Here is a 14203-nt window from a genome sequence, read left to right on the forward strand (position 1 = left end):
AATGACCATACACATGTGTCTCAGTAGGTGGGCAGCGTTCCCCTGGCGTGGATCCGAAGCAGTTGGCGGCAGAACTGCAGAAGGTGTCCCAGCAGCTGGCTCCTGGTATGTCTGGGGCAGGGCTTGGGCCTGAGTGTTTGGGTGTCCTCTCTGCACTGGAGCGCTCCGCCCTCATCCACTCGGGGACTGGATCGGCTGCCTCCAGTGGTGTGCCAAGCCCCGGCCAGCCTGCATCCCCTGCCGTAAACAAGAAACAACGACACAAGGTTGTGGATTTGATCTCGTAGCGCACTTTCTGATGCCTCATCTTCAGTTGTGAAGAGTTCAGGTTACAATGTGACGACAAGAATATAGAAAGGGAAGAACTGATTCATATGTCATAGGTTGATACATTGTGTAAAATGTAAAACTACTTTGAATTAATAATAGTATTGGTCTGTTTTGGTGTGGAACTCTGTGTGTACCTCGATTAGTATTCCATCATGTATACTGACACTACAAAGGGTTGCATGTGAAGGTCACATGGTGTGGCTGTGTTCCTCAGCGAGTGGCAGGCCAATTACAGAAAGAGAACCTGTGATGCATTGCATGACCTTGGGTATGGGTGTTCTTTACACATGTAATGGGAAACATATGCATCAGTGCTTCATTAAAAGCAAATGCTTTAATGCTTGATTTTTTAAAAGCATGTCACACTGATAGAAAAAAGAGGATGCATTATGTAATAAGAAATGGTGATGTCTGCCGTGTACAGAATATATTGTATTTGTACTTTGTAAATCATCTAAACTGAAATATTTACATGTTTTATTAATGTCTAAGTACCTCAAATAATTGATTAACCTTCTCAAGCTTTACTGAAGGACTTTCCAGTTAATATAGTCAAACCTCTCCTGAGCGAGATATAGATCCAATGAGAAATCTTTACTCGGCATCTTTTCTACATGATAACCTATTCATCTGTAAGCTGACAAAATATATTTCAAGAGTGAAGTCAGAGCACCATTTACTGCATCCTAATCCCAAGCAAGTCTGGTACGAGCTTTTCTTTGTGGGTCAGTTCATAAAACTATCTTTTTACAATCAATGTATTCTCTTCCTTATTTTCTTGTAGCCAATAGAAGTAATAAGGACACCTCATCCCATCACTGGAGAAATCCAGGTATTAAGACATTTCCGTAAAGTACTACAGAAATATGTTCAGCTGTAGTTTTGTCATTGTCACCCATCCCCCCCCCTACACTCGTTTTCCCTCAGCTCCAGATCAACTACGACAGAAACCTAGGAAACCTGATCATCCACGTCCTGCAGGCTAGAAACCTGGCTCCGAGAGACAACGATGGCTACTCTGACCCTTTTGTCAAGGTCTACCTCTTACCGGGAAGAGGGTGAGCTCTGAGTGTGTTTGAGTGTTCACAAATGTCTGGTCTGTGTCTGCCTTTCTGCATCTGTGTCTGTCCTGTTTTCTCTCCCCTATTTCTTTCTGACTTTATATGTACTGTCCTGTACGGAACTGACTAACTACCTCAGTTTGTTTGAGATAAAGAGACTGGACATGATGACATGAGGCAGTCATTGGTAGGGTAATTGATCATTTCATATTATTTAATCTCTATGAATCAATAGATGGGCGTTTTAGATTTTAAACAAAGCTGCGAGAGGAGATACTTTGCCATACTGCAATATGTTAATATGTTGCATCACCTGCTCATAGACAGCATACAAGTGTGCAAACAAAATATATGCTAATTTAACAAGTTCTGTTTTACTCCGCCTAGTTTCGACTGAATTAAGAATTGTAGTATTTTCCCCTAGTATCTAGCCAAATCCACCATCTTCCCAAGAGTCTGTAATCTGTAATCAATCAGCCGATATTGGCTCTGTAACTGTATCTGCTCTTAGATAATGACCCCATCGGACATGTTTATTAGATTAAGCCCTCTCTGTTACACACAGCGTAGGTTAGAAATACAAGCTCTATTGGAGAGCAATTTTCCACCCCTACTGTTTCATTTGAAAAGTAATTTGAAATAATTGTGAGACATTAATATTAAAGTGCATGGCCACGGTATAACAACGACAGAATAGTGAATTAGTCATTCACCCATGCGCCAGTTGTAATCATTGTGAGGCTTTTTCAGTCTTGCGTCACATACATTGCTTGGGCACAAAAACAGTGATACACCCTGCACCCAGAATGTTGATTGCCTCAGCTCTCTATCCTTTACTGCCTTTTCGTTGAGCTCTCTGAGCTTCTCTGACTGTTTTTTGTGTTTTTGCTTTTCTTGTTTGTGATATCTGCCCTCCTCCTCCTCTTCTGGACTCCCTCAGCCAAGTCATGGTTGTCCAGAATGCAAGGTAGTGTGGTGCTGATCTTTGCTTTTTGTTGGTGTTGTGTTTTTATTTACGTAAATTATGTCTCCAAAGTGTTTTTCCATCCTTTTGTTGTGGCCTTTGTTGTTCGTCCAATTATCGGCTCTATTTCATGGTGTTTAAGAACACTCCTGTCATTGCTTTTTCTCTCCATGCCTCTCACTTTTAGCTCTCCACAGCCTCTATCTCTGAAGTACTTTGTCATTTTGTGAAAGCATCTTAGAAAAATTAAATCACAATCACATTTGAATTTGTTTCTGTTGTCTCCACACCCGGAGATCGACTATTTTACAAGCATCTCTTCAGTCCACATTTATTGAGTACATCACAGTTTGGTAAATGTTTGCCATGGGGTCAGGCAGGAAAGATACATTTCAATGTATTACTGACAACTGATCATTCTGAATATCATGACTTATCAGTGCTGATAATAAAAGAAGGACCAAGTATGCCCAGAAGACCATGAACCCAGAATGGAACCAGACCGTCATCTACAAGAACATCCATTTGGAGCAGGTACAGTTCCGAATGACATTAACACACACACACACACACACACACACCTACACACACACACACACACACACACACACACACACACACACACATACAAACAAATAAACAAATCCAAACGTTGACTTCCTTGTCACTACTTGCCATTTTAGGTGAAGTGGATGTCTAACACTCCTATTAGGATTCTGTCCTCATGCCTCGTCCCCCGGGCTCTTCTCTGAATCCCTCTGCAGCCTCTCATCAGCATTCCCGAGACTCAAGTTAACAACCATCATTTCTGCTCTCACGTAGTCTCATCACAGACAGCCTAATTGCGTATCATTTTCACAGAAGGAGTGATATAATCTTGGTAACCATGTGCCTGTGTGCTTGTCACTGTGTACATGGGCGTGTGCTTTTCTTGGATGTCTGTGTTTGCAGGGAGCCTATGTTGTTGGTGACCACCACCCAAACTGTCACGACCACAAAGAAGGATGAGTGCAGATGCACTAGCGTTAGTGGTTAGAGACTAGATTGGCTCCTCCAGGGCGGCCACCTGTTAATCACGTCTCACTGCTGGCCTTAAAGTGTTGCGGCATCGTTCTCTGCCCACAGCCCTCCCTGAGATATATTTCCATCTCCTACCACAGGTTCCAATATACAAATACACAAGTTTGTGCACAGATGCAACATGTATTGACAAAAACAAAATATAATGTAAGTAGATGTCCTGGCTTCCTTTTCTTCTTACAGTAGAGGACTCTCCTGTTGTAAGCTTGCATTCATTTATACAGCGCACCTACAGTGTGTCGGTTTCTTTCACACTTACTCCACTCACATGCACACAAACACAGAGAATAAGAAATAATCCCATGACATAATCTGTGCCGCTGTCTCCTCTTCTTCACTCTTTCTATCCAGTTAAAGAAAAAGACGCTGGAGGTGACAGTTTGGGACTATGACAGATCCTCCTCCAATGACTTCCTAGGAGAAGTGAGTGCTTTTGGAATTTTAATTAAAAGTGTGTGAAAAGGTTGAAAGCATTTTGTGTTGAGAGGTTTCTGCTGTTTTCTCTCCCCCGATGGTAATAGTAATTTTCTCTCTGTGTTCACTTGTAACCTTGAGTCTTTTCCTCACTATTTATTTGTCTTTCTCTCAATGACACTGTGTGTCTGTATGTTAATTGTGTCTCAGGTGTTGATTGACTTGTCGAACACGACTCAGCTAGACAACACTCCCCGCTGGCTGCCTTTGAAGGAGCAGAGTGAGAGCATTGAGCATAGCAAAGCCCACCATGCTTGTCAAGGCCCACCAGGGTCTGGGTCAGGTCAGGGTTATGGTCAGGGACACAGCCTGGGCCATCTGTCCGGCCCTGGGATGGGGCCAGGGCATGCTGGAGGACACGGACCAGACGGGAGTCATGATTCAACGAAGAACTCTGTGATCAAGAGCAGAAGCCATGGAATCTTCCCTGATCCATCCAAAGGTAAAGTAATCCTCGAAAACGACTAGCCTACACCTAGAAACATACACATCCTCAATTTCCATAATTTATATTAATAATTGTATTATATATGATACATCCTCCCATAGATCCCTTAGCAGTTGCCCACATGGGACAACTTCTGTTATTTATAAACTTACCTCTCAGTTGTCATAGCGATAGAGGGTGTTACACTAGAAACGGAAATTGTAATCTTTTTGTGACCGCTGTAACTACACCCAACTGCCAACTGCTTCATGAGATAATAAGGGCCGCTGTGGAGCAGAACAAATAAATACTGTTAACAGTTTGGTTTCATCTACATCTCTTTCCTCTCGTCCCGTTAGCAGTTCTAAACATCCATTTCTTTTTTGTCCAGACATGCAGATGTTGCCTTTGGAAAAGTCACACAGCAGCCCTAGCTCTAAGTCCTCCTCTGATGGTCAACTGCGCTCCCATGGCCCCTCCCGAAGCCAAAGCAAGAGCAGCGTCACTCAGGCCCACCTAGAGGAGGCTGGTATAGCCATTGCTGCCGCCGAGGCTGCCGTGCACCAGTCCCGCCTGCAACCAAGTAAATCCCAACCCTACCCATGATACACTTCCTGTGACATGCTTCCTTTTTCCTGCGCATGCAAGCTTTGTTGAGAATGTTTGATGAAAACCTGAACCACTGAGCGTTCGCCTCCTTAACCTTTGACCTTTGCTTTCTGCTCGAGCAAAACATCATTTATTTTGATCAATAATCTTGATATTTTCTTCTCAAAGTTAGATCAATCTTAATAATATAATCACTAAACAAAGTCCAAAGCAGATGAAGAAGACAAATAACTGAGATATATCAAAACTAACTGTTAAAAGCTCATTTAATAAAGTTTAATAAATAGAACATCTCATTATTTGAGATGTTCTATTTATTAAACTTTTTTTCTATCCTATTTTTGGAATCTTAAATAGGAAAACAAAGTACTTTAATCCTGAAGTATTTAAGTATTAACACAGCAAGAAGAGTTCAACAATAACAAAACTAAAGATTATTTAACTAGCTCTAAAATAAGAGCTCCAGACCCCTCTGTCTCTACATCAAGTGTGCATGTGCCAATCCCAAGCATATGGTTTCTATCGAACCCTAGTGTGGAGATCTTTAGCCCCAGTATAGAAGCCAAACTGGGATGGCAATCCCTCACGTCTTGCACTATATATAAACAATTTAAAAAATATCCATGAATGTGTTTATGCTTCGTCTTTATGGTGATGTCCTGACAATGAAGGACTATGTTGCCATCCCCTGCTGAGATAAATTAGCCCAGTGTCAGAGATATTTAAGCATGCAGTTGCAGCTTCCCTGGCTACTGTTCCCTGGCCACCGAGGACTTTGTGATGCTGCAGTCTCTCTGTGTGTGCATGCTTGTGCCATATGAATGAACCCTTAGATAGGTGACAACACCCACACAGACACACAGGCTCCCCTCCCTACCCAATCCTCTCCAAAACCTGCCGCCTTAAAGAAAGGTGACACAAATCTGAGACTGAAGCAGTCAAACCAGGAAACACAGGCACACCAAGAGGTTCAAAAGTCAACAGGAGGCTCGCTCACCGACCAATGAGAGTAAAGCGATCTGCTAACCATGAGAGGAACAGAAGTGTGGAGGGAAGGTGAGGGAACATAGGAAAAATTTACTGCTAAATATTATCAATCCTAACTTATTATTCATAATGCAATATTACTAAAACACAAAACATTTATAAGAAACAAATTTAACTTAACCATATAACCAAATGTTTAAATAATTGAAGTAATGAAATAATGCTTATTTTTTAATTTTAATTTGTAAATCTGTAAATGTCTGAAAGAGTACATGTGCGTGTATTGTTTTGTTTATTTTATTATTGACAACATGCTGTTTTTGTTATTATCTTTGTGCCACAAATTATGTTTCAAACATAATCTAACTCTATGCATTGTTTTAAAGCAAATGTAGGCAGTGGACTGTGAGATCATGAAGGCAAAGAATGTGTCCGCCCTCAGTCGAGACAGAAACACTTCACATATTCCCTGAACTAATCACGCTCCTTCAAACCGTAAGAGCATAACTCAACAGCAGCCAGGAGCCAAGATTAAATCATTAAATCTATGAAATAACGTCCATATTTTCTCACACTTAATAATTTTCATTTGTGAATAAAAACTCAAAATGACCTTCATTTATGTCTCGTGAAGGGAATTGCTGTGACCTTCATGAGTTAACCAAGGGCATGTACACTACACTGCTGAATGCAGGGACAAGCTGTCATCTACACTGATCTGTTATGTGTGACAGACGGCATCACTGTCAGTGAGTGATAGCAGGGGGTGTGAAGTGTTTCTGTCAATTGAGATAGATAGATAGATAGATAGATGTAATTTCCTCACCATCACACTTGCTCTTGCCACCCTCAGGACCAGGACACCGCCTGGGTGATGTCTCAGGGTCCGTGGTGCTGTCTGCTCCGTGTCTTGTGGGAGACACCTATGGAGGTCTGGACGGGGAAGAGGGGGCAGGCATTGGAGTGGACAGTGCCATTTTTCAAGTGCCACGCATGTGAGACCATTTATAGCTCATTCTCAGTGTCCAGTAAAGCTTAAGGCCGACAGAAATGCCTGACATCAAATTGTTATTCAATAGTTCTGATGATGCTCACATGTTTTTTTATCACAGTGGTAAGACTATTCCGAATGGCACCGACACAAACCAACTTGGGACCCCAGAAAGCGAAGGCAAGTTCCAGAAACGTTCTCCGTTTACAGTTGTTACTTGGTTGTAGGTCTCCACCTGCTGGGTAATTTGTACAACAACACTATTTCATTCATTATTTATTCACTCAGACACTCTTTAAATATCCTCCACTGTGTTGTCATAATGACTCCATTTAATTATGGAGTCAAATGCTCAGTCAAGTGCTTACCGTCCAGAAACAATATTTACCCATCCTAATGACTTCATGCAAAGATTGTGATCATGGAAGAGAAGTGGATGTCACACTAGCCCACCCACTGTTATAACCATGTCTACATTTCATGTAGCTCAGGTGTCATGATGCCTCCTATCCATCTCTAGTTGCAATGTGTAACAAAGAGCCCAAGGTTATCTCAGGCTGTAGCCTGGCAGCTGTACACAGATGAGGGTCAGGGGGTCATTTCCATGATGCTTGGCAACTACTTTAACACATTTAACTCAGCCTGCCTAAGTTACTCAGCATGCTCATACTTAAATATGAATGGAGACACTTAATAGTCGATAAGATCCTTGTGATACTGTTTAGATGTCCCCTGACTTTCATTCTCTTGTGAGTCCAGATTTAGTGATGCATTATTGTTATTTAAATAATAATTGTATGTAGGTGTCTGCCTTCAAGTACTTAGCCAGGGCTATTTAAATAAAATTAAAAAATTAAAAAACTGATGACAAAAAATAATGTCTTGCTTGTTTTTAGGTGGTAAAACACAAATAATGGGGGAGATCAAGGTGGCTCTCAAGAAGGAAGTAAAGACAGAAGGGGACCAACTGGTCTTGGAGATCCTCCAATGCAGAAACATCACTTACAAGTTTAAAAGCCCCGACCACCTCCCAGGTCAGTAGTGTGTAGCCGACTTGTGCACATGCATGAGTACAAGTATATTGGTGTGATTTTTTCATAAAAAAATAGAAAGAAAATTATCTACAATTTCACTAATCCATATTTGTGATTTATCTAATATGTCTTCAGATCTGTATGTGAAGTTGTATGTGGTCAATGTAGCCACTCAGAAGAGGATCATAAAGAAGAAGACGAGAGTGTGTCGACACGACAGAGAGCCCTCTTTCAATGAGACCTTCAGATTCCCCCTCAATTCAACTGGACACTCCATACAGGTACAACAGGCCACTATTGAGACCGCTGCAGTGTGAGCTCTGTCCATCATCCAACATGATGTGTCACACAATAATACTCCAGTTTAATCACATGTAATACAGATGTTTTTCATACCTGTTTGGCCTATTAACAGAAAATTGATTTCATGTATAGATGTGCAGTAAGTTGTGGTGTGTTCATCCAGCTATTCCAGTTCAGTTCACATCCAGCATCTCAAAACAAAAATGGTTAAATGTAGCTCATTAAAACTGGAGGCTTGTGACGTCAGCCACGTTTTTAAAGAGCTCTGCTGCCTCATGTCGTCGCTGGCAGGTTGAACCTCGTCCTGGAGGGCTGCAGCTTACATCTAAAAAGTAACTGGTTAACTTTATAAAAGGTATAGTCTACACAGACTGTTGCAGTTACTGGCAAACCTTATTTCATGCTCACCAACACTTTTTTAGCCCATGCTTAAGGGAAAGTGTCGTGTGAAGTGTTAATATAATATAAATACATGTATTTATAGACTTTATAGACCATGTTAATAATCATGAATACTAATATTGCATTCTGATTGAAAGGTTTTGTTTTCTTATTATTGATGTTGTGTTGTCTTGTGATTAATGGTTGTGTGAGCTGACAAAGCACAAACACCAACAATCAGATAACAACAGAGTAAGCCATGACTGATCTGTTTCCCTTTCCAATGTATCCAGCTTTTCTTGGTGTCAAATGGAGGCAAGTTCATGAAGAAGACCCTGATAGGGGAAGCCTACATCTGGCTGGACAAGGTGGACATGAGGAAGAGAGTGGTCAGCTGGCACAAGTTGTTTGTCAGCTCCACTCAGACCAACCCCTGAGCGCCACACCAAAAAGATGGACATGCGATATATTGACAAAAGGTGAAGCCATAATTTAGTAGTTTAGAGATCTGACAAAGAGAAGAAAATAAATGTCATGAAGACAACAAAAAAAGATCCATTTAATTAACTTCCTCTGTTCATAAGTTATAAGAAGGAGGGAATTATGTGCTAATACCATAATAACATTATCAGTCCAACACTGCCAGCACACATGTCCACCTCTTCCCACATCGAGTCTGTGCTGGCTGTGGACTTTGCTTGTAGGATGTAAACATGCAAATGCCTCAACAGGCACTGAAACACACTCAGCAGCAATATAGCTGAGAGAGCAGCGATGTCTTTCTTACCGTGGTTCCAACTCCATAATCAACATGCAACTGGGTGATGTTGGTGCTGTGCAACTGAGCTAACATATCTAACAGAGGGAGAGATGTTTTTATTTTTCCTTTGATCATCAAGTGAAATGTGTTTTCTTCATATGAGAGTCATTATTGTAATTATCGAATGATGTTTGTGACATCAGTGGTCTTGAAGTGTTTAATGATGAAGGAATGCATAATGTTTGTGTATTGTAGTCTTTCAGTTTCATGTGAAAAAAGATCAAAAGAAACAGACAGATGACCTTTGCTAGGGGGTGAGGTAAAAAATGTACAGCACTAGAGACTGTAGATATCACACATGCAGATTACAGAGCCTATCAGAGAACCACATTGTACAATGTGATGTCTGTATAATATACATAGAATATATCTAAATACAATATACACTATAAGAGTTGTATTCTTGTCACTAGATTTTATAGAATAAACTATACACATATGATCTATATTTGAGGCTGTGGGCGGCGCACTGACAATCCAGTAGTCTACTTTAGTCTATGGTGTAGGCCGTCTTATTCGCCGTTATGTGAACGTGGACCTATGTGAGCTAACGGGTGTAGCTTCTTTGGTCCTCTGATCACACTGATGCACCTTTATATTCATCAGGGCTGTGATGGATGACACATTTTAAAAGTCAAGGTAAATAAACAGTGACATATTGCTATTTCCCTGGCATGGTAGTGTGTAAGTCAGGTTAGATTTACAACACAATGAACCGTATTTGTGTTTCAAAGTTGCTGTGTGTAAAGTTACATGCCAGTCACAGAGGATGACGAGAGTTTATCCATCTGTGTCACGTGTACGACATTTTACTTTCAGGCTCTTGTAGTTGCTCAGAGTGTGCTGATATTCATTTTTGTGCCGGCTATAATGTAATTACAGTGTTAGAATGAACATGTAATTCACACAAGTTGTGTCATAACCATACATGGGTCCGTCATCACCGCATTATGAAAGCTCTGATTAGTAAATGGTCTGAGTTTTACCGAAAAAATATCTAAAATCAAGAAGAAGAAAAAAAGATATTTCCAGTCAAATGACAAGGTTCCTCTGTGCTGTAAAACTCACTTCGTGTCAGTGACTCCCACAACACAGTGAACCTGCCTCTTTCACTGCCTGTGACCAGAAGGCTCACTCAGGCTCACTGGGGTTCACTCATATTTAAGTCTCAGTCCTAATGTGCAGTAGGTGACACGTGTATTCATCTTGTAATGTTTTGCCGCCATATTTACAGAATGAAAAAAAATACCATCGTGACCCTCATGACTACTGTTGTGTATTTAGACATATCACAGGGCTGATGCAATTTTTTTTAAAGAATTAAATCTAACAGAGGAAACAACAGATAGATAGACACTTAGAACAAGATGTCACTTAAGTCTCATAGCAAAGGATAAAAAAAGAGAATGAAATAAAGAAGTTAACGTGGTTGATCTTTCAGATAATTATTTTGCTGTGCCAACTTTTATTTTTTTATATTCCACACACATTGGTTCTTAACTCTATGCAACAGAGATGTGTTTGAATGCATTTGCTTTTTTGTGGAAGTAAATGTTATGTCTGTGAACATATGGTCTACAAATATATGTCTTATAGAAAACAACTTTAATTTGTACATCCCTAAAATAAAATAAAAAATATATCGTTTTTTTTACTGATTTTAATATAAATTGTTTGGAGCTTGTGCACTTTATTATTATATCTTTTTTTTCTTGTCTAATTTTTCTTCTCATGACATGCAAGATGATGTGTTTTGTGTTTCTGCACTGAAATGAACTAAATCATGGTATATGTCGTGGCAGAAATATTGTGATGTGCATTTTGTATCTATGTGGCAAAAGAAAAACAAGCAGACACGTTGGAGTTTCTGAACACAATGCACACTCTGGGGAGAAATCAATCCACATAACTCTACTTACCAGTTGTGTGCAAAGTACAGTGAATGAGACATATTCTGTAAATGCTCAGTCATGACTGTTTTACCCCTCGTGTTGCATTAGACTTCCCTCAAGATAATTACTTTTCGTTCAAATCAGCCTGTAATTGTGGATCTATCCATCTGTTGTTGTTCTGAGGGGTGTGAATGTGACTCAAGTCCTTTGACATGTGTACATAAAGTGTTTATTTTCTACAAAGATTGAATGTTTATATTGTCCAAAGTTTGAGCATGTGAGTGTCTAAAAAAATCACAGAAGACGTATAACTGTACAGCAATGCGTGTCTGTAGTTGTATAGGGGAGTAATGACTGTGTAATCAAAACATGTGCTGTCAACCAATGACTGTCTGTGCAACCACGTCCCGTAAGCGGCTGAAACAACTCAAAGGGTAAAACAAATCTATTCAACTTCAATAGTTGTCTGAGACTTTATGTTTTGGATGTTGCATGTTTTGTTGATGGTTTGTCTGTATATTTTGCCTACAGATTATGTTTCAAAAGAGAAAGAATATGTATAGATTTATCTATATGCTGACTGTAAAGAAATATGCTTGTAAAATTGTCTTGTTTTTCACTCTGTGTAAAAACAAAGAATCTAATGTTATGGTTTTGTGGTTGTACACAGGATGTGTTGAGATATTATGCAAATTGTGCTGTAAAAAATCAGCTGTTTCCCCTGAGTCTAAAGAATAAATATTAAGAAGAGCTATATTACACATGCGTGCAACTGTGGCTCAGTGGTGTGCAGGGTCGATGTGTCCTTGGGCAAGACCTTCACCCCAAAATTGCTCCCGTAGCTGTGCCAACGGTGTATGAATGTGGGTATGTGTATGAATGTTATGTGTGTATTAATGTTAACTACTCCTGATGGTCGGAACTTTGAAGACTAGTGCAGGCCCATTTACCATTAACCATTTTCCATATGTGTGCTGTCTGGCACTGTGTCATTCTTAATAGTACCACTAGATGTTGCCAAAGTAATGCACATCGTGGTTGTTTATTATTATACAGGCTTATGTAAAGTAAGAAAGTAACCCCTTTTCCACACTTCATATTTCATATTTTTCAGAGGAGGTCGATTAGAATTTATTAATTCAAACTGCTCATAGGTACGTGCATTTTGTTGGTAATCTTCTACTTTCTTAATCTGGTCTTTTGCTCTCCAAATTACATCCAAATGAAGTGTGCACAAGTTCACAATAAACAGTTTATTATTTATTAGTTTAGTTTATTAACTGGATCCCCGTTAGCTGACGCCTTAGTGGCCGCTAATCTTTCTGGAGTCCAGGGAAAGGACAAAATGTAATACATACAAAACGTGCAAAACATGAGGTGAAACTACCAGTTAAAAATATTACAAACAGAATAATAAAATACAGTAAAACATTTTAACAAAAAGTACAGTCAGATACCTAGTGCAGTCCAGGACAAGGATGTATATGGTGCACGTTATCCATAATCTATACAAAGAATGATCATTTAACGACTAACGCAATGGAAAACATCGAGTGGTTAATGGCCTGAGGTGCGCCTTTAATTTTTTTTAAATGACAGACTATTACCTGTATGAGTTAGATGAGGAGGTAGTACATTTCAAGCTACGTTTAAGGAGGTTTGTTCTTGGGGTTGGAGGTGACCTAAGCTATAGCATTCCTTGTGTGATAGTAATGTCTGTTACATGTATATTGTAACAATTGAAGAAATATTCAAGAGTCTGATAAAATACAACCTCTCTGAAAAACATTGGAAGTCAAGTGAAGTTTAATTGCCACTGAGAACCATGACAAGAGAGAGTGCATATATGCTGTATTCGCTCTTATTGAACACCAGAGTGCTAATCTGGAAGCTGCTGACCATATAAATGGAGAGAGAATAGCAGGTGACAAAAGACCAATGACTGTAACACCTGACAAACAATAGAGAGTGTTAAATAAGCAAAGCACTGTATAGCTCTGCCCCTCCCCATTTTAGTGACAAGGCCTTCAATGTGCTCAGACCACGACAACTGTTCGTCCAACACTCCATGTAGTTTGGTCTTCTTGACCTGTAGAAAAGCCAACATTTACATTGACAGGTGAAGCTGTGTGTCACAATTGAGCATATTCCTTGAGCCAAACACAATACTTTTAGTTTTAGAATTGTTCAGGGCTAGTTTGTCCATGTGTCCACCCAATTGGATTGGATTGGATTAAATCTATTGTCATTGCACAGGTACCGAAATGTATTCTCTGCATTTAACCCCCTCCTTAGTTATTAAGGTGCATTGATGCGCCCGGGGAGCAACTGGGGGTTCAGTGACTTGCTCAAGGACTTGCAACTGATGGGGAGAGCGGGGATCGAACTGAAGACCTTGGGGTTGCAGGACGACCCCCTTACCCCACTGTGCTACAGCCGCCCCAATCATACACTCTCTCCAGATCCTGATTCAGAATGTGTCATCTGCAAACATTACCATTTGGTCATTGTAAGTTGACAAAGGGAGATTCCATTCCATTATCCGAACCAGTTATCCTTATTAGGGTCGCGGGGCGCTGACATTGGTCGGAGGTTTCGCCAGTCCCTCTCAGGGCACATATAGAGACAGGCAACCATTCACACCTACAGGGCATGTAGAATCTAATTAACCTGCATGTCTGTGGACTGCAGGAGGAAGCCGGAGAGCCCGGAGGGAACCCACTGTGACAACATGCAAACTCCACACAGAGTGTGGAGTTGTCCAGACCGGGATCCGAACCCGGGGCCCTGTTGCTGTGAGGCGACAGGGCCTAGCCAGGACACCAGTGTGCCGCATACACAAAGAGAGAT

At 40.5% G+C, this 14203-nt stretch overlaps 1 protein-coding gene across 1 annotated transcript in view; it reads left to right on the forward strand.

Moving 5' to 3' along the window:
• Positions 1-12112, forward strand: part of pclob (piccolo presynaptic cytomatrix protein b) — a 46922-nt gene extending 34810 nt beyond the window's left edge. The window contains exons 21-33 of the mRNA XM_056416223.1: positions 25-266; positions 1115-1162; positions 1258-1388; positions 2332-2358; positions 2796-2889; positions 3787-3858; positions 4060-4351; positions 4728-4919; positions 6786-6927; positions 7045-7103; positions 7820-7957; positions 8093-8238; positions 8935-12112. Of these exons, the coding sequence (XP_056272198.1) occupies positions 25-266; positions 1115-1162; positions 1258-1388; positions 2332-2358; positions 2796-2889; positions 3787-3858; positions 4060-4351; positions 4728-4919; positions 6786-6927; positions 7045-7103; positions 7820-7957; positions 8093-8238; positions 8935-9078 (1727 nt within the window). The 3' untranslated portion in view covers positions 9079-12112. The remainder of the gene's footprint in view (positions 1-24; positions 267-1114; positions 1163-1257; positions 1389-2331; positions 2359-2795; positions 2890-3786; positions 3859-4059; positions 4352-4727; positions 4920-6785; positions 6928-7044; positions 7104-7819; positions 7958-8092; positions 8239-8934) is intronic.
• The last annotated feature ends 2091 nt before the right edge of the window (positions 12113-14203 follow it).

The sequence above is a fragment of the Pseudoliparis swirei genome, chromosome 6, assembly GCF_029220125.1.
Source record: "Pseudoliparis swirei isolate HS2019 ecotype Mariana Trench chromosome 6, NWPU_hadal_v1, whole genome shotgun sequence".
In the NCBI taxonomy this organism is placed as follows: domain Eukaryota; kingdom Metazoa; phylum Chordata; class Actinopteri; order Perciformes; family Liparidae; genus Pseudoliparis; species Pseudoliparis swirei.